General features: G+C 37.5%; 1 protein-coding gene across 4 annotated transcripts in view; it reads right to left on the reverse strand.

The window, feature by feature from the left end:
• ush2a (Usher syndrome 2A (autosomal recessive, mild)) overlaps window positions 1-23,680 on the reverse strand; it is a 198,181-nt gene that overhangs the window by 102,838 nt on the left and 71,663 nt on the right. For all 4 annotated transcript variants that reach the window (XM_089120408.1, XM_039669219.2, XM_089120410.1 and 1 more), the window contains 14 exons: window positions 23,116-23,217; window positions 22,851-23,039; window positions 22,623-22,753; window positions 22,055-22,331; window positions 21,189-21,392; window positions 20,591-20,671; window positions 18,377-18,562; window positions 15,649-15,762; window positions 14,044-14,205; window positions 9,968-10,127; window positions 4,986-5,148; window positions 3,698-3,845; window positions 1,787-1,938; window positions 679-826 (listed from right to left, as the gene is read on the reverse strand). In XM_089120408.1, the coding sequence (XP_088976534.1) occupies window positions 679-826; window positions 1,787-1,938; window positions 3,698-3,845; window positions 4,986-5,148; window positions 9,968-10,127; window positions 14,044-14,205; window positions 15,649-15,762; window positions 18,377-18,562; window positions 20,591-20,671; window positions 21,189-21,392; window positions 22,055-22,331; window positions 22,623-22,753; window positions 22,851-23,039; window positions 23,116-23,217 (2,217 nt within the window). The remainder of the gene's footprint in view (window positions 1-678; window positions 827-1,786; window positions 1,939-3,697; window positions 3,846-4,985; window positions 5,149-9,967; window positions 10,128-14,043; window positions 14,206-15,648; window positions 15,763-18,376; window positions 18,563-20,590; window positions 20,672-21,188; window positions 21,393-22,054; window positions 22,332-22,622; window positions 22,754-22,850; window positions 23,040-23,115; window positions 23,218-23,680) is intronic.

Raw genomic sequence — 23,680 nt, forward strand, 5'->3', positions numbered from 1 at the left:
ATGGCCATGAATTTGCCTTTTGAAGAGATTTGGAAATGTTGCAAGCTGGATTCGAACTTGTCACTTGCATGAGCGCTACAGCTCATTATGCACTAACCACCAGGCAACAGCCCCAATGAAGGTATATATGCGGGGGCATAAACAGTACGAATGCATGTTTAGTATGTACAGTACAATGTGAACCAAGCTGCTTCATGATCTTGACAGATTAACATAGAGAACGTGTGTTTGCACCTCACCCTCTCATTACAACAAATCCTCTAACCAGAATAAGAGAAGCTCCAGCAGAGATCAGGTTGGTGAGCAGTGGGAGATTCCTTTTGAACGTGCCATTACGCTTTTTTAACAAACCTGTCTGCTCTCATCTCGTGAAAAACGAGAGGAGAAGAGTGCATGATGAGTGCGGGTGTCCTCCCAAAGCCTCTTCTGGCCTGCGATAGCACCCGGCAGTCAGTCTGAGCAAAATGGAGGCCGACAACAATTCATTTAAGCCCATTACTGCGTAGGCAGGCTGTGCTAAGGTTCGCTGAACTTTCAACATTTTTGTTTGTAAACAAACAAAGGGAAAACAGTAGAAGTCAATATAAGGAGCAGAGGCAACACGCAGGGAGGCAGTGTTGCGTTTACTCTGAGGAACTGAAGGAGGGTGTGAAGGTGTAACAGTTAAGTTTGATTTACCTGGCCCGGTAAAGAGGACTGTGTAGGTCAGGTTGCCGTTGGGCTTAGCTGGAGCATCCCACTTGGCTCGCACTGAATGTGGCGTCTCGCTGAACACATACAGGGTCACCTGACCAACGGGAGGCATCTCTAAAGTCCTGCTTTCCACCTGACAACAGAAAGAGAGAAAGCGACTGCATAAAACTAATGATTTAGTTTTACTAAAACTCAATTAAATAACTTGTGTACATTAAATAAAAAGAAATTTGTCTGAAATAATTTAGCTTTTCTACTGACATTACAAGAGCAAAACAAAACATAAAAAATAAAATAAAATATTTGTTCAGCAGGGGTACATGAAAAAAAATCAAAAGTGACAGCAGACTTTCACAAATTAAAAAAAAAATATATATATATATAAAATTCAATAAAAATATATGTGATCACAAAATGGAATAAATTACAAAGTAAACATTAAAATAAAAAAGTTAAATTTGAATACAATTTGCAATGTTACCATCTTTTTCTATTGTTCAAATAAATGTAATATATTATTTTATATAGAAATACATTTTTGAATAAATAAATATAGCCTTAGTGAGCAAAAAAAGACTTAAATAATCACACCGACCCCACGCTTTAAAACTGTAGTGTAGTTTGAAGTGGCGAATCACATTGCCAGAACTAACATTTTTATTAAACTCGCTTTAAATCCATAAGCAAGCATGTAACATTTAAGTGGTATTATATTCATTTTAAAAACAGGGGGGGAAAAAATTATATATAAAAATAAAAATTTACAGCCGGCATTTTCTCCACCATCTGTCCACTAAATGATCGGATACATCTTAGTCTGACACCACAGCCACTCAACCTCTCGCTGCTTGTTCCAACTTTTGCTGTGTCTGCAGAACTGGCCATTTGACTAAATATTGCACACATATTGGAAAAATGCCCAAATATAGCCCATCAAAGCAGTAACCAGCCCAGAGTGGCATTTATACCAAATGTCAAGCGTGAGCAGAAGGTGCTTTATTGAACAAAGTGAATCGATCACCTTTATGATGTTGAGCTGCCATCTGACACGCAGAGGAGGAATTAACATAATGTAAATGTGGTGGACTCTCACCAGGGGCCCCAGAGCGCAGCCCTGAGCCGTGCAGGCCTGCACACGGAAGCTGTGGAGGCTCCATGGGGACAGATCACCGACCTCAAAGCCCATCAGGGACGAATTCTGCACCAGCGTGCCATCCATCCAAAGACCATAGCTGCTAATCACACCTTTGTGGAGGAAATTAATACACGTTTAGCATATGTGCGATAGGATACATGGGAATACAGGTTGTGCTCGACATGTAAATCTCTCATATCATTTCAAAAATGCGATAGATGTCCTAAACTAACAGTGCAAAAAAAGACCAACTACAGTCAATAATTCAAACACATATCTTGTCTTTAAAGAAAATCAGCTAAAATAAAATAAAACAATTTCATTAATGCCTGAAAATCAAGAAGAACTTGCCACATTCACTGTACTTCTACAATGAAGGCTAAAATTGCCCTCCATCACAAAGCTTTATTCCAGGACACGTTTTAATACCCAAACACTGTTTGCTCCACTGATTTCCTCACATGCCCTGGTGTAAACTGGCCATTTTGTTTAAAGCCCTCTGTTAAAGCCGGCCATTAGGGAAAGAGTGCTGTAAAACATGTAAACACAGCCGTATACTGCTCCTGCTCTCTTTATAGCTGCTCACAGGACACACCCCTCAAGATGGACCGGTCAGTTAAAAGGAGGACAATTCAGCTTGGCCCAATGCACAAAGAAATAGATATAAACAGACACACTGGGCTTTAACCAACCCTAAAAATGCACAAATATTAAATAAATCAAATTTGCAATGGTTGTATAATGATACACTAAGTAGGTCTTGAGATGGATAATCTAATAAACTATGTATTCCTGTAATCATTGAGATTTCATCCATAATTTTCAGATTGTGTATTTAATTCAGTGCAGATTAATTGCTTTGAATCGTGCAAATAATTTCATAAAACTATATTTTATTGTATTTTTTATTTAACATTTAGACCAGACTAAGTTATTTTTTTATCAGTATTTAAGAATGTGGAAGACTTTGAACACTCCTCAAAATGTAACATGTATAAAAAATGTATAATTTAACTGCAATATAATTTATAGTGTTTAATCAATTGTGCGCTGCAGTAATAACAAATACATTTATTTATTTGAACTACTTATTGGACCAAAATTACAGTTTATATCTGCACATGATTGAGAGATGGAATTAATCGTTTTCAAAAGACAACAGCTGAAAACTATTTTCATATCAAATCATGTCAGACAATGTCAGAACATATTAAGGCCCTTTTAACTGCCTTAACCCACCCCTCACTTTAAAAATCATATTGTAATGAATGAATCAATTGATTCAATCAAATAATATATTAATAATAAATAATGTCACCTTTCAAAATCAAAACAAATAAAAAAATGATTGTTTACTAAATGACTCCTACATGTGGACGTATTTATTAAATAAAAATCATTCAATATTTTTTTTTGTACCGTGCTCTTTATATAAAGCAAAATGATATAGTCAGATACTAAATACAATAGATTTTCACATACATAAAGAATTTAATTTTAGAAGCACTTTTCTTAATCTGCATCTGCTCTCAAACCCAAGGGCCAAAGCGTTGTCCCCCATCCGGTGCTCAGGCTGAGTGAACGAACCTGCTGCTGCGCCCCTGACAGCCACTGCTAAAGCTGCAGTTCACAGCATCAGTCAAAAGGGAGCACTTTTCATCCACTTAAAACGCAGCACCCTCCTTTCCTCTGTCTCGCTCTCTCTCGCTCTACCACACTCTCCCAGTCGCACCGCCACACAAAGTGCTCCTCTTTTCCTGTCCCCTTCTCTATGTGCTAACCCATCATTAAACATGAAGCACCCTTAACTAAACGGCCATTTGGAATATGAATTCACCTTTGCCAGGCACTAGTTTTAACCCCACTCACCGTTGGGCTTTAGAGGGGGGGTCCAGGACACATTGAGGGAATGTGGGGAGAGTGACAGAATGTTGGGGGCAGGTACTTCCTCCGGTGAACTCTCTTCAGTGTGGGCCACGCTGGGGTCACTGAGGGTGCATCCACCTCCCGTGCACGCCTGCAGGTCAAAAGGTCATAAACAAAACAAACATAATGCTTAAAAATAATGCACAAAAAGAGAAGTAAAATGAATACAACTTATTAGGGCTGTCAAATGATTAAACGCGATTAATCGCATTGAAAATAAAAGTTTGTGTTTACATAATATATGTGGGTGCACTGTGTATAATTGTTTTGTATATGTATAAATACATACACATGCATGTATATTTAAGAAAAAATATATTATTATAAATAAAATATTTATATATAATATAAATTATATATAAATCTATATACAGTGTATACATGAAAATATTTCTTAAATATATACAAGCATGTGTGTGTATTTATACATATAAAATAATTATACACAGTGCACCCACATTCATTATGTAAACACAAACTTTTATTTTGGATGCGATTAATCGCGATTAATTGTTTGACAGCCCTACAACTTATATAATGAAGTAGAAGATTGTAGTGCACTTTGCTCAATTTAGCACATTTTATCAGGGGAATTTTGAGATATTAAATTTAACAAAATATTTTTTTAAAAGTCAGCAGATTCCACCTAGGCTTAATTAGTAAATACTACATAAATACATAATCAAAATGTATTTTAATATTGTCTAATAATTTAAATGATTATTACATTTACTTCAATAAATACTCTGATCAGTATATGTTGTCTGATCCAGATCAGTGTAAATAATATTAAAAAAAACAGGCAATAAGAACATTTTTTAATTCTGTATGGTGACGTTAACACATTTTACCATGTTCAAATTTAGAATTCCAAAAACAAAAACCAGCACAAATAAAATAGTATAAATAATTCACAATTACTTAATTTTTTTATATTTTGTTAATTTAAATGATTACAAGTTTCTTGAAATAAAAAATAATATGAAATTAGATTAAAAATCTTAGACAGATACGATATATTGTTAGATCCGAATCAGTGAGTAATGAAGGTCTCAAGTATCAATTAGCGTAATATTCAATATGACTTTAAAAAAGCCACATTAGCTTACGTTCTAATAAATTTAAATGGCAAAATGAAATGAAAGTCACAATGACATGATATTAAGCATGTTGAGCCATTTTTTTTGTCATTTGTATGTGTGTGTGGTGAAACAAGAGAGCAGGAACGCACTGCTATCTGAAACAGGTAGGTGGATCCCGGGATGAGGTTCCGCACTGTATAATCCTCAAAAAGCTCAGAGCTGTTATAGATGACGGCCGACTCCTCTCCTAAGGCAGACTGGTACAGTGTGTAAAACTCCAGCAGGCCGTTCACCTCCACTGGAGCGGCCCACCTAAAGAACACCAGAGACAAAACACAGTCTGATATCCTGTCACATGACCCCTGTACTTCCCCTGTGAGAGCTGTATGTACGCCCAGCAGCAGCAGCGGCAGGTAAACCAGTGGACCACCCACAACCCGGATAGAGTCTAATAAGCATGATCATGATAACTCTGTCTGTCCGAGGAGGATGTGCGGACAAAAATAGGAAAGCCTGGTGGGTGAGCGTTTCACTCTGTAGCTTGACTTTCTCATTGCTAAATTTAGAACAGAGGACACTGCTATCTACTGAGGGATCTGAAAGACAGAATCGCACAGGACGTCTGAGAGGCGAAATTAAAAACTCAAAAAGGAAGAGAGTGGCCATTTCATTTCTTCACCTTTGTGTGTATTTTCTTGTTCATTGAATACGTTTAGGCTATTTTTTAGTTTTTGACTTTTAATACAGAAGTTTCATTATGCATTTTACGGTTTGGTGATTGCTAAAGTACGTTTTTAAACACTCTATCAGGTAATAGGGGTTTATTAATTGCCATTAATAGCCCTGTGCTCAAGGTTGTGAAAATATTCTATACTTCATTGTTTATTTTTTACAAAAAGTCTACTTTTCAATTATCAGTGGTTTAGGCCATAAGACAGATGTCTACTGACAACTACACACAAAATAAAGTGAAAAAGAGACTTTGAATTCATTTCTTGAAAAGTTGATAATTTGTTAGTTAAATGGAGTTGGAGAGAAGTGATGCACTGTAAACTTAAAATCTTATTATATAACAGTTAATTAAAATGTAAACAAGAAAAATACAGATTATATGTTCAATTTTATATTAAGAACATACTAATGAAAGACTAAACAAAACATAAGTTACTGTTTGTGAAATCCTAACAAATAGCAAACGTCGATTTTTTTGTAAAATGACTGGCACATTTGTCTGAATCCTCAAATGAAGAGTAGACGACTAGAGGAGACAATGTTCCTTTTGAGGGTAATGGTGTCAAGACTGAGACATGATCTTAAATCATCTATGTTGTTTAAAGAGGGAAATAGGACAGTAACCTCCTGTGTGATGAGAGGAATCATCAAGCGTCTAAGTACTGAGTTTGACCTGATGTTTCTCCGACCCTCTTTGTTTCCTTAATTTAGTACAAAGCTCACAAGGGCCTCCTGGTCTACATGGAGCAAACACACCCGCAGGTGACTTTATTCATTATTGTGATTAATTTAGTTTAGGCATAAATTAAATTGCATTTTAACAGGCAAACGACAACGGCCATTAAGACATTTTCATAGTAAAATTGATAAGCGGTTGGTTATATTATTAATAATATGTCAGTTTAATCAATTGTAATACTTAAAAAAAAAAAAAAAAAAAAAAAAAAAAAAACTTTGAGCAAATTGTCAGTATAATCCAAAATCACATATAATAAACCAATAAAGCTAAGGTGGTGTAAGTGTAATATATATATATATATATATATATATATATATATATATATATATATATATATATATATATATATTCATTATAAAAAATATTCAAAACATAATAATATTTCATGTATCACTGTACACTGTTGCCTTTTATTTATATACATTATTTTAACCTTGTATATGTATGCCTACAATAACAATTTTTTGCCATTATTAAGGCAATACAATTAAGTTGTATACTGGACTATAACTTGCATATTTTTGGTTCTGTCAGAACACCATAAACATTTGCAAATTTTAACCGCTTTTATTCACTGTACTGAGGAGTTAATGTCGTATTGAGAGGATTTTCACTCTCTCTCTCTTATTCTCATTTATTCAAGGTGCCGTATACTTTCACGCAGCGCGTTTCTGCTGATATTCGGTTTGTGCATATCCTGCAGTCCGGGGTCTCGCAACCTTTCTCACAGGCAAATCGCAACACAACAAAAGAGTATTGAACACATATGATCCTTCACCCTCTCCTATTACGATTCTGCTAACAAGGCAATACCTTTCAAAGGCACTGTATCCACAATTAGACCCGGAGAGAAAAAAAGAGAGAGGGAGAGAGATATCATCTGTAATGTCAAATTACAACGCTGCCTTTCTCTCCCCCCGAACCGCTCTCCTTCTCTCTCTCCCTCTCTCATTCTCCCTCTATCATCATTGCAGCTTCCCGTCCCATTCAAATTGAAATATCCAATGGAAATAAAGCAATAACCATTCCCCCCTCTTGGCGGATGAAGACAATAAATAAGGTGAGTTTCCCTCTGAGGCGCTGCCATCGGGATAGAGCAGATACATAATGAAGTTATGAAAATCGGTGATGAGACAAATTGGGTCATATACATCTTTTTAATAAATGGCTTACAGAGATCACAAGCTCTCCACTGCCATTAATACAGAGGTAGCAGGAGAATAAAAAGCAAGGGCTTGTATTTTTTTTTTCCTTCCTCAATGCCTGAAATGAGCATAATCGAATGAAGGCTGTTGAGGTAGGCTGCTACATTGCCGAAGATAAGAAAGACGGGATGTTGTGGCCAAGGGGTCAAGGTTTTGCAAGTTAACTTGGTCCCCATCAACCCCTGCTGGTAGATGGTGTAACTACACCATGCAAACATCTTCCACCATTGACAACCACTTTAAAGTAAAAAATATATATATGTTTTTGAAAGAAGTCTGTTATGTTGAAAAAAAAGGTAGTCAAAATACAGTAAAACAGTCATTTGTATTTTTTTCTATTTTAATATATTTTCATATGATCCCTCAGCAATTATTCTATTGTGCTGATTTAGTGCTCAGGAAACATTTCTTATAATTATTATCAATGTCGAAAACTGTTGTGCTGCTTAATATTTTAATGATACTTTTTTCAGGATTCTTTAATGAGTAGAACGTTCAAAATACATTTAAAAATAATTTGATTATTTCATTTTAGAACATTGAATGTCTTTACCATCACTTTTGTCAATTCAGTGCATCCTTGCTGAATAAAAGTATTCATTTATTTGAATAATTTCTTTTGAAGGCCTAGATTCTTTATAAAAGCATGGCACCACCACAGCTCAAGATAATCAACGCATTCTCATCCCAAGGCGTCATATACGACACTTTTGCCAAAGTGTAGACATCCAACGCACATGGCATCCTTTAGCGTCAAATGAGACGCTTCGGCTATGGTAGGTTTAGGTATGGGGTAGCGTTAGGGTTAGACCACTAGGAGGAGCACTTCTGCCCCATTTATATATGCGTCTCATTTGACGCTAAAGGGTGCCATGTATGTTGGATGTCTACGCTTTGGCAAAAGTGTCGTATATGACACCTTGGGATGAGAACAGGCTCAGATAATTGCTAGTGAAGGGTTTGGGACTATCCACATGTCAATCACAATTGTCATGGTAACATTTACCTGTGCCTCCAGATTAATTAGTCATTTTTACTTCTCAGTAGATTGGACAAAACATTCTGCGAACCGTTAAGCAAAGATTTCAGATCACGTGCTTCTGGTGAGCCAACCGAACAAATTCCATTGAGATGAATGTGAATGCTAACAGAAAGCTCTCTCTCTCCAGGTATTACAGGCCTTCTCGGGCACCCGGTGGAGGTGGGGTGGTTTGAGTAATTTAATCGGCACTTTCCGATGGCAGTGAACTGGTGGTGGGTTTTACCACGGTGCGCTGTAGGTGACAGTTTAAATATATATTCTCCTCATGGCCTTCTCCTTCTCGCTCTCTCCCCACCTGTGATCATTCAGTAAAGTGATGACATTTTCTTTCTGATGGGAAATGCGCCGGAGCGCTTCTGTCATCTCTCTTGGCCTAAAATAAAGTGTACATAAGTTCAGTTTCCCCATTGCCCCTTAACTCCCTTATAGTTCTCTCCTTCTATTCTCTCCTTGTCCCCTCACGTCGTTGTGTGGCATGGTGCCCTCTCCGGATAGTTCTTAAGTGATGGAGATGGGGCAGCTGAAGATGAACCTCTAAAGGCTTTCACATAGATTGCTATAGGCCTGGGGTGCAGGTTGCTGGGAAGAATCTTCTGTAGACTCCCTCCCCTCTCTCTCTCTCTAAGTCAAGCGGCGGGGGTCAAACGCTGGAGAAATTTCTGCATGCTAAACAGGCCGGAAGAAGGTCGGACTGTGCGTTTTCAAACAGTCCAATGAGATGGTCCAGTGTGGGTGCAGGAGTTGAGCATTAGCTCCTAAATCAAGGCCTGCTCCATTGCTCCGTTCCCCTGGTCGCTCAACTGCAGCCAGAGGACACGCAAAGACAATAAGGACAAACAGCCAATGGCATGACTGGCGGAAGGGGCGTACTTTATGATTATATGGAAAACACTCAGTTGATTAATGCACCCATGCGGTGGATAGGGACAGCTTCTCAAATTTGACATACGGGTTGGTCAGATAAATCGTTCTAGTGTGAGATTTTTGTGGTGGCCACTTTTTTTTTTAAATCTTCAGAGGGTTACGGTTTGACATGCGGAGCTTAGTTTTAGTATAATGGTGTGGAATAACGAGACCTGAGATGCGTTTCGTCCTCTTACAGAGAGCAAATGTCCGTCACCTCATTAGCGTATCTCTCTGATAAAACATTGTCATCTAAAAGGTGAGAACAACCACCTTCACTCCTGTCCATGCCTCGTTAGTGTGCATGTGTGTGTGCCGTCCAAGGACGGGACCTGGTGAGGGTGGAATGTTTTTTTTTTCTTTTTCTAAATATTGCAGAAAATATATATTTTTTTTAAACAATCTTGGAAACCAATGCATGCAAAATAACTTTTATGCTCATAATATTAAAAGTAAAAGTTGTCCTAAAGACAAAACATTTCACTCAAAAGATTATTTTTTAATACTCACTGTATGTGGATACTGCGGGCATCCAGTACGGTCAGGACGGGTGGCTCTACGTGTGAGGGGGGCAGCTGACCTGTGAACAGTGTAACCTGGGAAGTGTTGGTGCATCCTGCCTCAGTACAGGCACTCAACAGCAACTTATGAGGAGTGAACACACCAACACCTGAATAGAGAGAGAGAGAGAGAGAGAGAGAGAGAGAGAGAGAGAGAGAGAAAAACCCATGATTATCACTTTATAAACCACTATGAAACACAGTGAAAGAAGGATGAAATTTAATAAAATATTTAAAAAATACAAACAGACTGGCTAATGCATTATAACATTATACTGTGATGCTTATTCTACAGAAAAGTATTATTCCATCTTCATTTTGACAGAATAGGTTTAATGTGCTGGTAGTTCATCTGTTTGTGTTGGGTGAACTTTTTAATTTTTTTTTCTTTTCACCTAGTTGTAAGTTAGTAGTTAATTCTACTACGATGTTCTAGTCTAGAAGTAAAGGTTTCACAAGACAACACAAATGTATTTAAATAAACGAAGCAACAATGAACTCAAGAGTCAGTGATTGCCATATATTTGTGTACAGAAGGACATCAGTTTTGATATTGTAAACTTCTTTTGTGCTTCACAGGGAAACAAAATAAAAAAAAAACATTCAAAAAAGATTTGACAAATTGGCAGTATGAAGCAAATGATCTTTGAAACGTGAAACAAATTTAAACATGTAATTGGGAGATTTTGCAACTATTGTTTTATACTCTTTTTTTTACCCTTGTTTGGTTCAAAGATCAGTGGAAGCATGTGCCCCCCTCAGTTTGAATTGTCATGATGCTTCAATAAAGCTTAATGAAACTCTGTGATACATACAATAATATTATATCCCTAAAATCCTTGTAAAAATGTTTCATCTGAAATTGTAAAGGGAAAGTGTGGTTGCATTATCTATGTTAAATGTTGACACTAACCTACAAAGATCAACCACTTCAGGCAATTCTAATAAGACCTGAAAGCTGTGATCTAATCTGCCATATTAATCAGTATTTTCACATGTTTGGCTTCTTTAGGTTGCTGTGATGATCAGCGAGCTCCTGGCATTCCCTTTCTCACACACAGCAGCCCATGCTTTCCACATGGCTGGAATCATTTGTTAATTATTTTTACTGGGAAACCAGAGTCGCAAACACTGGCGATGAGGGGTGCGTTTCAAAGGCTCCTCTTGACGGGAAGGAGGATCTCTCCTTGAAGCGCCTGACAGCAGTTTACTGTCAAGGAAGGAGGAATAAAAAAAGGTGAGATATTCCGAAATCACAGCAGGGGCAGCTAGGAAGCTGAGCTAAGATATCCTGAAAGAAATTGGAATCCCCGGGTTTGCGCGCGGTGGGGTGAAGGGGAGGGGACAGCAGCCGCAGCAATGCAGTGCTCCATAGCTTCTTATCACATCAGACCTCTGCCTTTACAACGACCCACAACAATAAATATGGGATACCCCGTCGAGCAGACAGAAAATAACATCCTGCTGCACAACGTGCCTTCTGAGAAATGCCTCAAAGCCTTCGGTACATTTTCTGCTTTGGCTTGGGGTTGTAATACATATGTAGTCAGGCATATCTTTAGCCATTCAGGAGAGAAGCTCAGGCTGATCAAAAGGAAGGAGATGTAAACGGAGACCCCAGTGCGGTGCCTCTGAAGGTTTTATGGCTCTTTACACAAACTCAACATGATTTGTGCTAAGGTATTTCTCTTTGAGCATGGACTGAGGAAATTGACTTCAGCGTGACCTTTGTTTTTGTGGGCTCGAATGGGACCAGCAGAAATGAGGCGAGGTTGACTGAAAAGGGAGCTCAACACCAGTTAGGTGCTGCAATAAAATGATATTCGGATACATGGACACAATGATTGCTCTCAGACAAGCTGTAATTTTCAATCTGGATGTGGAATAAGACCCTGCTCTCACTGATTTGTTGGTATACCATTATAAGAACGCAATTGATTTTTTACTTGAAAAACAAGCTGATTATTATTTCGAAGCCACGAAACGTTTGGTTTCGATCACTCCTCCTCATTAAGATGTATACATATTTGAATCTATACTAGACCTTTAGAAATATGCTTTGGCCAAGCTCTTGTCAAGCACCTACACCTTATTATTTGCACTTACATGATGGTGTCAAATTCTTTGTTGTATATAAACCACCTTTTTAATAAATATATACATTATTATATATACAAAATAATAATCATCTTATATTATAATCATCTCATTACATTGTAATATAATTTTATTTAACAGAATGGAAGGTTTAAGTGAGACAAATAATAAAAAAATAATAATAGTTCACTTCTTAGATGATGCAATTAAGGATTTGCTTTTGATTGCATTACTCTGATTAAAGGTGACAGTAAAAATAATGATAATATTATAAAATATTTCTATTTGAAATACATACTATTCTTTTAAACTTTCTATTCATCAAAGAATCTTGAAAAAATTCAATCACAGTGACGGTTTCGACAAACATATTAATTATAAGAAATATAAACATATTAATTATATGACAAATCATATTAAATATATTAATTATATATTTAAAATATATTAAAATTATAATAATATTTCACAAGTTTAATGAATTTTTGACCAAATAAACAGCATTGGTGAGCATAAGAGACTTCTTTCAAAAACATTTTAAAAGCCAAGTAAATAATTAGGAAAATAAAGAAATGTGTATTCTTATGTCAGTTAGAAGGTTTGCTCTGTGCTTGAGTACTCCTTTCAATCCAGTAGTGGAAGTCTATGCATGTGTGTGTGTGCGGGGAGGAGGGGGCTGACATTCTGAATGATTCATCTCAGAGAGAATATACCTGTCCTGAGTGTAAATTGGCCTTTTGGGGGCTCCATATCATTTAAGCATGCTTCTCACCCCGGGTCAAGCGGCGGCTGGAGCATTGGAGCCTTTTAATAAAACATCTCACAATGTTCGTGCATTAACAGCAAGAGCATGGGCTTCTGCTACTCGCAAAAAGAGCACGCAGGGAATAGAAAAAAGAAAACAAACAACAAACAATGGCTGGCTGTTGGCCCTGTCTCCACTGGCAAGATGAAATACAGCAATACAAGTGACGCTCTTTAGAGCTGAGCATCTGCTCCACCTATTTACTGCAGGATGTGATTAAATCAGGAGGAATATGGACAGCAATTCCCCTGGTTCATATCTGGCCCATGTGACCGCCGTGCGCTCTGATTTTTAGTTATTGAACTGCATCTTCTTCTACTGAATCAAACAGCCGGATTCATACTAAAGGTCAGAAAGAGTGTGAATGGTGATCTACAACTACTGTAAAACACAACTGTTTTTGGTTACCTTGAATAACATTATACACCAACCACAAAGGGTAAACATTAAATAAAATGATTCAAAAGTGGACAAAATGACCCTTAAAATGCAAGTTATATATTTGAAAGGATTCGTTCTGTGCATTTCTGTTTTAAAGTTTTAAATTTAGTAAAACAAGGGAACGGATTAATGTGCATGATTTAATAAAAACGAGTGACTTTTTTTTTTTATTTTGCGCACGATTTACATAAAACGAGGGAACGAATTAGAAAATTATGCTGATGTATTATCCACAAATACATATTTTATTTCGTTTGTCATGTGCTTGGCTCCCTACATCAGGCTCCACTTTTCATCCTCACAATGACAGTTTAACATGGTTCAAACAAACATCCCTTGGACATGTGCCAGTGGCACTTTTGTCTTTTTAAATGCTAATCCTCCACTTGTTTTCTTTCTGCATTATTCTGTTCCATCATTATTGCAATTAGAGTGTAAACACAGAGACAGTGGAGCACCAAGAATGTCTCCTGAAAAAGTTAGTCAACATAGCGTTGCTTTTTTTCTGTGGTAATCATTCAACATGATGGCACCAATGTTGTTAATACAGTTTCGCTTGTAATTAACCCAGAACATTCTTTTTGTGAATGAGTAAATGTCACAAATCCAGTCAATGTATATGTGACCTTGACTGGATACTTTCCATTCAAGCAATGGATACCAGGCAGCAATGTCTTGCTTACCTGTGATATTGAAGCTGGTCCCGTTGCCTTGGTACAAAACAGTATTGTCTTTGTAGAGGATATATTGGGTGATGATGCCATTGGGTTTGAACGGAGGGTCCCAGTGGACAGACAGAGAGTTGGGGTTGGAGATCGCAGCAGGTGGAGAAACTTCTAGAGGAGCTATTAAAAAAAAAAGGGATTGATAAAATGATCAAACAGTTAATTACTTTTCTTTAGGTAAAAGTGAACAATTCATATAAACAAATAATAAGCTTTAAAAAAATAGCATGCATTTTAAAATTCTAAAAGGTCTGAAAACAAACCAAAAATGGGACAATATTTTAATAATAAAATGTTTTTATATTCGAAATAATAAATGATTATTATATATTATACTATAGCTGTTGAGTGTTTGATATTGATTAGTTGACAAACATCCAAAGGTGTGAAAAGTAGTTCCAAGCAGGTTTTGACCACAATACAGTTCCATATCACTTCGCAAAATTATAAGTTGTGAATGAAGTTGCTTCAGTACGTGGCATTAAAACAATGTAAAAAAATTTCCCTTATGGAGAATTGACACTGTAATTTGGGTTAGTAATTAAGTTCACATCAGATCGATTTTTGTTTTCACTCCATGATGACCCTTAATGTCATACTATCCTTTAAACAAGGCTATTTAGCCCAACTTAGATTAAAAAGCTATCTACATTGTTCAACCTCTAGTGCAGAAACGAGAGAAATCTGACAATTTCGGCCTGAAAGCGAGCTCATTTTATTTGGGACCAGCTCCATTTCTGCAATCAGACAGAGAAAATAATTGCTGCTGACAATTAATCTGTCTTTATACTTGCTGTTTCATGTAGGAAAAAGGCTCTCGGTCAATAGACATGACATTTTTTTTCCCTCCCTGACTGAGGAAGAAGGTTCTTTGTCTTGCCTGTGCGGTCAGACAGATGTGAAGGCAATAAAGAATGAGCCTGGAAGAGTTGAAAGAGAGAGAGAGAGAGAGAGAGAGAGAGAGAGAGAGAGAGAGAGAGAGAGAGAGAGAGAGAGAGAGAGAGAGAGAAAGGATGTTTGCCGCGGTGCGTTCGCGCCACAGGAGCGCACCTCACTGGATTGAACGAGAACGGTGGAAATGGGCCGCTTGATTCTCGATTTCATACTTTTCGGCTCCACAATCAATTCTTTTTAGCCCAAACTGTCTTTAGATTTACTTCTCTGGTTGAGTGAAACGAAGAAGCTTTCATTAATCTTTCAGATGCCTTACATTAAGACAAGGCTCTCGCATGAACAATGTAACAGCAATTAAAAAGACCATTAATCTGCATTACAGCTATTAAAGATGCATGTCATTAAAGGGGAGAGGGTTCAATCCAACACTTACCCTGTTCCTAAAACCACTCTCTCCAAAAAAAAAAAAAAAAAAACAAGAATAAGAATGAGACGGTGAAATAAAAAATAAAAAAAATAAGACGAAGCAATTACAGCCTGGCATTGCACTTTGTCATCAAATTAGTTTGGAGTTTTCAAGCAAATGGCTCGGCACTATCTGAGGCCTTCTCGTCACTTTTATTATTCGTCAAAGAAATGTGGGAGTCAGGACCTTCTAAATGACTTTACCCTCTTGTGGAGTGCTGAAGCCGGTGGCGAGCGGGCTCTCGCTGCACCCGGCCTGAGTGCACGCCGTTAGGGTAATACTGTAGCTGCTAAAAGGAGCCAAGCCACTTAAAGTGCCTGCAAAAGAAGAGAGGAAGAGAACATTTCAGAGAGCAAGAGGCAAATGTCATTCTTTTTCTTCCATATTTCAAAAAGTGGGCCTCCCTAACTCTGCTTCCTTAAGACTTAATGCAATGGCTTTTCAAACACAGCATAATATAACCATCACTTCTGATAATAGGTCTGGATTTAAAAAGGTCTTTATTATCAAACAGTAATATCTCCTATTAATCAGACGGATGGAAAGTGATGCGGCCTTTGCTATTCAGGATATGGGACACTAATGACGTTATTTAATGGATAAAGTGGCTGATGCTATTTAAAGGGGGTTTCTTGCATGCTATGAAAGTCACTATCCAGGCATGCTGTGATCAATATGACTGACTATAATTCATCGCTCATACTTTTACTCATTAGTGGTTGTTTGTGAAGATGTTAAAGACGTGGCCTAAGTTCGATAAGGTTTGTTCTCAGCTTGTGATTAGATCACAAAAATTGAATAAAAAAGTTTGTATTCTGCCACAAATTCACCTGCCACTGAGAAGTTCCTCATCCTCCAAAAACATGAACAATAACTAATTAAAGTAAAAGAAAATATGACCCACACTACATTAACAATGAGAAAAAACATGGTTTGTGTCAATTACAATTACATTTGCACCATGAAATATCAGTTACAGAGTGCATTAACCATCTAAATCAGATTGACCTTTAGAAAACAAACTTTAAAACAATTAATATATTGTAAACAACAGTTCTGTTATGATTTATGACTTACATCAGAAGGCCCTAGCAAGTACAGGTTTTAATTCATCTTTAGACTTTAAAACAGGATTTATTTTTTAAATTTGTCATCCAAAAAAAAAAAAAAAAAGGCAGGATCCATTTAATGGAGTGTATGAGTGAATCTTTGGCTCGCGTCCACTGTATCCATGTACCAGACAGATTTTGGAAGAGTTGGAAGGTAAACACCCCAGCCGAGCCATAATTGGCCAGGTAAGTGTAACTTTTTTTTTGTCAGACTTTTAATTCAATTAAGAGCCTGACCTGCTCTCCTCTCGTTACCCACTCATTTGCTTTCGGAGTTTTTATCTGCCTGTGTAATTCTGCTTTTGGTGTCACGACTATCATAAATTAGTGCGGCTTGGGCTTGCGCAGGTTGAAGCGTGCCAAGAACAAGGCAAAAAAAAAGTGTCTTCTTGTTTCGCTTTGCCCGGAGACAGAATCTAACCACAGTGATTGGTCATCTAAGAACGTAATCGTTGTTTCAAGATCCTCATTTGTTCTTTGGAGTAATTTCAAGTAACCAAGCAGATTTTCAGTCTATAAACTTGCAATGTCATATAGGGAACACTGTCATGACTACAGATCATCTGGAGCATTATTGCATTTTGTGTTTAAAGGGATAGCTCACCAAAAAAATACAATCTTGTTATTTACTCACCCTCTTCCACAGGTCATTCCAAACTTGTATGACTTTGTCTTACAAAGAATGTGATCAAAGATGTTTAACAAAATGGCTGGGCTGATATCTTATATTCAATGAATCCCATGCTCCAAAAAGAACCAAAAAGCACAATAAAAGTGGGACTTGCGGACTATATTCTGAGTTTTCTGAAGCAATGTGATAGCTCAGTGTGAGGAACAAACAAAAAATAAATATCTTTCTTACTTATTCACTGAAATGTTCAATTCCATTCATTTAAATTCTATAATAACTTGGACATTTTGTCACTCCTTGTGAAAAAGAAGTTTGCTTAATAGTGTTGTATGTGCACTTGTAGTGTACATCAAATCTTTACATTCAGTATATTTAAAAGTTTTATGTTTTAATAATATTTTGTCAATATTTAAAAAAAGTATACTTATACTTACTGTGTTTATTAGCTTATATAAAGTACTAGATAAGTTATTTGATGCTACTTTTTAGTCAACACATTTTAAAGTTACTAAATAACAACATTACAAATGTGTAATTACACAAAATATATTTAAATACATGATAATTTTCAATAGAAATGTTATTAAAGTATATTTTATTTTAGCATACTGTACTGCTTGTCGGTACATTAAACGGTACTCTTAATGTATATTGAAAAGACAATAGAAGTAATAATTATTAAATGACATACACGTACAGCAAAAAGATGTACTAATGTCATATGTGGGTCAAAACACTTACTTACTAATTACTTAAAATACATTATATTTTCATTTTATTAGAAAAACTTGCAATTAGGAGCTCAAAAACATTACATTTAGATTGCACTTAAGTATATTATGTTAAAGTATATTAATCCTTCTATAATAATTATTCCTGTTAAAAGCATGCAAAAGTGTACTTAAATTTCACAAGGGACTCTAAGGAAGAAACAAATTCAGATGGGTTGGGAAACATCAGGGTGAAAAGAAAATGTCATTTTTCATTTACAGGTAAATAATTCCTTTAAAGGGGTTTTAGACATTTCGCACAGGTTATGGTCAGGTAAAATAACAGCCAATTCAAAATCAACATTTTATTTATCCCCTTTTCAAGCTATTAAAATGGTACTGAGGTATCTGAGAGCCCAAAAAGAACATGAGGGCTAAAAGGTTTCAGATCCAAGCTCCAGGCGGACGGCGTGGCCCTTACCTGTCAGGTGCTGAGAGTGGGGGAAGGTGGCGCTGATGGGGGACGAGAAGGGACGGTCCCGGCTGTACGCTTTCAGTACGTACTTCTCAATTACACCTCTGACCTCTGCTGGCTCCTCCCAGCTCACCTCCACGCTGGAACCATTTACACTCTCAACTCTGGAGGGAGGCAGCACACTTTGTGGAACTGTACAGGAAATAATAGGTGAGAGAGACACGAGGAGAAGAAAAGCAAGAGAGAGAGAGAGAGAGAGAGAGGCAAAGTAAGGGGGAGGAGAGGTACGAGAGTGTGAGAATCCAATTGGGAAAGAGAGAAAGTGTGTGTCAGGCCAAAGAAAAGCAGCACACACATTTCTCACTTTTAATAGACACAGTAAATCATATCTAACCATTAGCATAAATACAATTTATTAGAGTTGTAACTTTTTCAGCACTGATTTAATATGACTGTACATCCAGCGTTCATTCCGGGCTATATTTCACACCCATCAAGCGACGGCTTGCTTTCTCTTCAGGATTCACATTTTAGGGGGCATAAATAAAACAGTCAAACATATGCAGAAATGCAACAAGCATCATTTATGATGTGTCACGGACTGTAGAATCTCTTTAACACTCGTTTATACAGTCAAAACAAGCCAGACAGCAGATGTGTGTAATATATCCACCATTGGAAAGCTGGTCTTATGTGGTGTACACAAATTTAAATAGGAAGTCTTTGCGATTCATCATCTATACCAACAGGGCTGGTATTACTAATTATAAATGTGTTTTTAACCAAATAACACTGCTCTTGAACGGCAGAGAGCAAATGTGTAACTATACGCAGAGCGGAAAAGAAATCTGACAGAATGAATGTAATTAAAGACAAAATGAAATCGAAATAACCCTATTTACAATCTTAAAAGCACATTCCTGGTGCTATTGAGAACAAACTTCATAAGAAATAAATAGTTTGTCTATTTAAACTTTATTCAAAATGAACTGACTAGGAAATATCTGTAACTATTTTAGCGCATTGATTTTGATCAATTCCTTATGGATAAAATGAAGTCCTGTTCTATGTTTCCCTCAAATCCTGATTCAAAATGGGTTACAAAAGACAGACTTTCCTTATTAGGTGCACTAAGATAAATGTTAAAGATGATTTTATTCATTTATAACCATTACAACATGCGTTTCATAACCCAATTTAGCTTTCAAAGTCAAATTATTTGTTGGTGCTTAATTATGCACAGTTAATTTAATTACATATATTTAACCACTTAAGCATCATTTTACATATCTGAGCCTCTTCGTTTCAATATGGACACCATCAACCTCCTCTCTCTTTCTCTCCTCCACATACGGTCTTCATCTGTAATAAGGCAGTGTGTGTGATGCATGCTCCTACCGAGAGCTTCACGATAAGCAATCTCCAAGCAGATCTCATCTCCTTGACTGCTACATATATTGTACAGATAAGAATAAAATGGGTTGGCCTGAAAACTATGACACAAACAAATATCAGTGTAGAGCCTGTAGTGCTGGATAAGTTGTAAGCCTTTTTGTCTTAGGTGAGAGCGTAAGAGTGCGTGTGTGCTCTGTATGACAGTAAAGTATGAGTAGTAGCCAGCATACACTCCATTTTTTGGAGACTGTAATTATTGAGCAAAACTATAGTATAAAGTGTACATTATGTATTTACCTACAGTAATTACATATTATTGTAAATTACTGTCCACTAGCATTCAAAGGGAATTGGGGTCAGTAAACTTTTAAAATATTTTGAATTTTTGAAAAGTCTCTTACGCTCACCAAGGCGATTTTTATTTGATCAAACAATCAGTAAAAATCGTAATATCATGAAATATAATTATTACAATTTTAAATAATTTTCTATTGTAATATATTTTAAAATGTAATTTATTCCTGTGATGGCAAAGCTGATTTTTCAACATGTGTCATGTGTCACATGATCCTTCAGAAATCATTCTAACATGGTGATGATTTGATTTTATTATTATTATCCGTATTATTATGTTGAAAACAGTTGTGCTGCTTAATATTTTTGTGGAAATCATAATACAAGATTCTTTCACGGATAGAAAACAACAACATTTATTTGAAATCTATATATCATTAGGGTCGGTGCATACATCAGTCTGTAGGATTCTACCAGTGAGATCCAAAGACTAACTAATGATATCTGACTACCTATTGGCACCTGTCCTACCTGTCTCTCTGCTGCGTCCCCGCTGCCACGGCCCGGCTGCCCAACCTCCTTCTCCCAATGCCATTACTCTGTACAAATACTCTGTATACAAAGAGAGGAAAAAATAAACAATTTAAAGCAAAGACAATTCAATATAAAAAATAGCTTGATGTATTGACAGTTCTTTCAGTGAATATTTATCTTGGTGAGAAAGTCAATAAGTCTGTTGCGCAAACGCAAAAACGGTTTCTCGCTCCATCTCCATCACTCACAAGAGAGGCACCTCGGCTATATTTGTCCGTGTGCATTAGCTAAGGTGCAGTTCTCAACAGTTTTCCAGTATTGCTGATGAAGGGGACTGTTTTAGATATGACCTCTCTAGTGTGCCCCTGGTGTCGGGTCTGCGTCCATTGCTGGACTGGACATATTATTATGTTGTTCTTCTGTTTGGTCTTTACAATAACAAACTCCAAGCAGAAAGGACAAATCAGGCCAAACAATCGCCTGACACAGAGGCAAGGCAGGCAACACGAGGCCAGAATAGCTGCGGGTCAATGAGGCTTGGCTACTGCGCTGGTGGGGATTGTGCTTGCGAAAAGGCGTTGGATGTTGCTTTTACCCGTGAAGGGCTGCAGTGTCAGGTCCTCTGTGCTCCTGTCTCTGCCCGCGTACACCAGAATGGAGTCGTTTCCCCTGCAGTTAACGCTGGTGTCAGCTGACAGGCATCCATCCAGATTGACTCTGACAGCACTGCTGGACACGGCCGCCAAGCTTACGACAGGCCCGCGTGCAAATCTAACATCCCTGATGCAGCCGCCAAAACCTGCAGAGCAGCACAGAAGAGGATGAAAGAGAGACAAAGACAGAAGGAGAGACAAAGAGATTAAGATGTTTGAGTAACATTCTTAACTGGTCTGATTTGTCTGAAACAATAGAAACTGTCAGTAAACTCCAGATATTTTTTATCAGTTATGACATTTTGAAACCATGAGTCTATAACTATGGGTCCAATGTTTTGTTCTTTCCTGTTAACCTATAGGTCCATTATCAGACAAATATCTTCGAAATGTATTATCAAAGAGGACTTCCTATATTTATATATATATAAATATACACGTTTTCTTCATGGTGATGTGAGACTTGCGTGTACAGCTGTTTGGCGTACAATGGCAAGTGTCGAATGGAGTGGAATAAAGCATGGACTCTTGAGCAGTGGAAAGTGTTCTGTGAAGTGACTAATCACACTTCTCGGGGTTTGGCAGATGCCAGGAGAATGTAACCTGCCTGACTGTTTGGTGTGGAAGTGTGAAACTTGACTGGCCTGCATAGAGCCCTGACCTCAACCCCATCTAAGACTTGTGGATGAACTGGAACTGGCCAGGCCTTCTTGTTCAACACCAGTGCCTGACCTCACAAATGCTCCACTGGATGAATGGCTCAAAAATTTCTACATAATATACACAAATAAACCTGCAAGAGTCTCACCGTGCAGAAGGCTGTGTTTGTTAAGTGCTGGGTGCACTACTCCAGGTGGGACTCCCCCTACATAGAGTGGAGAGCTGATGGTCAGAGGGCCACCCATGCCCTTCCGTTCCTGTTCATATAAATCATTGAGGCCAGCGCTCACTAACAGGCCTCTCTTCAGCACACTCAAAGTGTTCCAGCCCCCGTCACAGTAGGACAGGCCCACCCATACGCTCAACTCTGCCATCTGTTCACCCCAACGCAACAGCCAGAAGAGAACTCCACCTTGCAGCTCCACCTGAATGACACACACAACTGCAATTTCAGCTTATTTGTGTAATTACATGATTATTAAAATGTATTAATTTACTTAATCGCAATTAATCGATTAAATACTAGCAGAAACTTTCAACATTGAGGTGGACATTGAATTTCTCCAACAACAGTTTTAAGCACAGGTCAGGAGGCTTAACTAATTGTGTTAAATTAATTAATTAATTAATTAATTATAATTTATTGCACTAAATAAAGTGATATTTAATCAATCATTAAACTGATAGCCCTAATGTTTAGATTGAAGCAAACTTACCAAAATGAAATCCTTCCCATCTACATCATAGGCGAACAACAGTAGTGCATTTAGCTGATCAGTTTTGAACTCAAATGATATTTCGAAATAATCACCACCGGTGAATATTTCAGGCTTGACCTTCAAAAACCCTGAATATAAAAAAAGATTAATAGATTTGTAAGGAAAATTCAATATTAGCATCACAAATAATCAGACCACGTGAAAGAAGTTTAAATCTGGTAGTACCATGTCCTAGGAAGTAGGCCCCATCTTCAGAGACAGCAGGACAGCCCTCCCAGCTGTCATAGGTCTCATGTTTTTCTAGTGCTGATTCCCAGTCCAGAGGCTCCCATACCTCAGTAGTGCCACTGGATTTCTGCACCATCACATCCCTCAAACAACCAGCAAACCCTTGTTGCACCAGCTGGGCTTGACCTGTATACATATAACAAGTACTTGCAACTCTTTATAGATACAGATTTTACTGTCAGGACATTCAGAGATAAATTACCAGTATCTTGTCTAAGAAGGGTGAAACTCTCTGGAATCCCTCCTATGAAGACGCCTGTATTCTGACCGATGATGGTGTTGCCACTTGTAGCTGATGCCGATCCTGTTGGAGGAAAAAATATGAGCTTATACCCCTGAGCACGTGCCAATGCTAAATCAATACAATAATGTTCTTCTGAGACTCTTCCTGGCTGCTCTAATAATCAGAGCGGGGTACCGCTGTATTTGAACAACTGTATTGCTATAGTTCAATGGTTTCAGTTGATGCTTTAGAGCAGATAAAGTCACATTACTCTAAAAAAAGTGACAGAGATAAAGCTCTGGTGGGAGGAATCCCCGGAGACCGCTTTGAGACAGGAAGAGGGAGACTCTGCGTTACACCACCAGTCTTAATTGAAATGTAAGTTCAGGAAAGGAGAGGATTCTTTGGCCTAATTATTCTAATCACACAATGAATGGCAACGATTAACCTTGATAATTCCTTTGCTTGAAATCTGTTCTACAGGCACTGAATAACCGAACAGGACAGAAGTGAGGGTGCAGGGCTGGCCTATGAATATCATATG

Source organism: Pimephales promelas, chromosome 15 (assembly GCF_988280905.1).
Source record: "Pimephales promelas chromosome 15, fPimPro1.hap1.1, whole genome shotgun sequence".
NCBI classification, from domain to species: domain Eukaryota; kingdom Metazoa; phylum Chordata; class Actinopteri; order Cypriniformes; family Leuciscidae; genus Pimephales; species Pimephales promelas.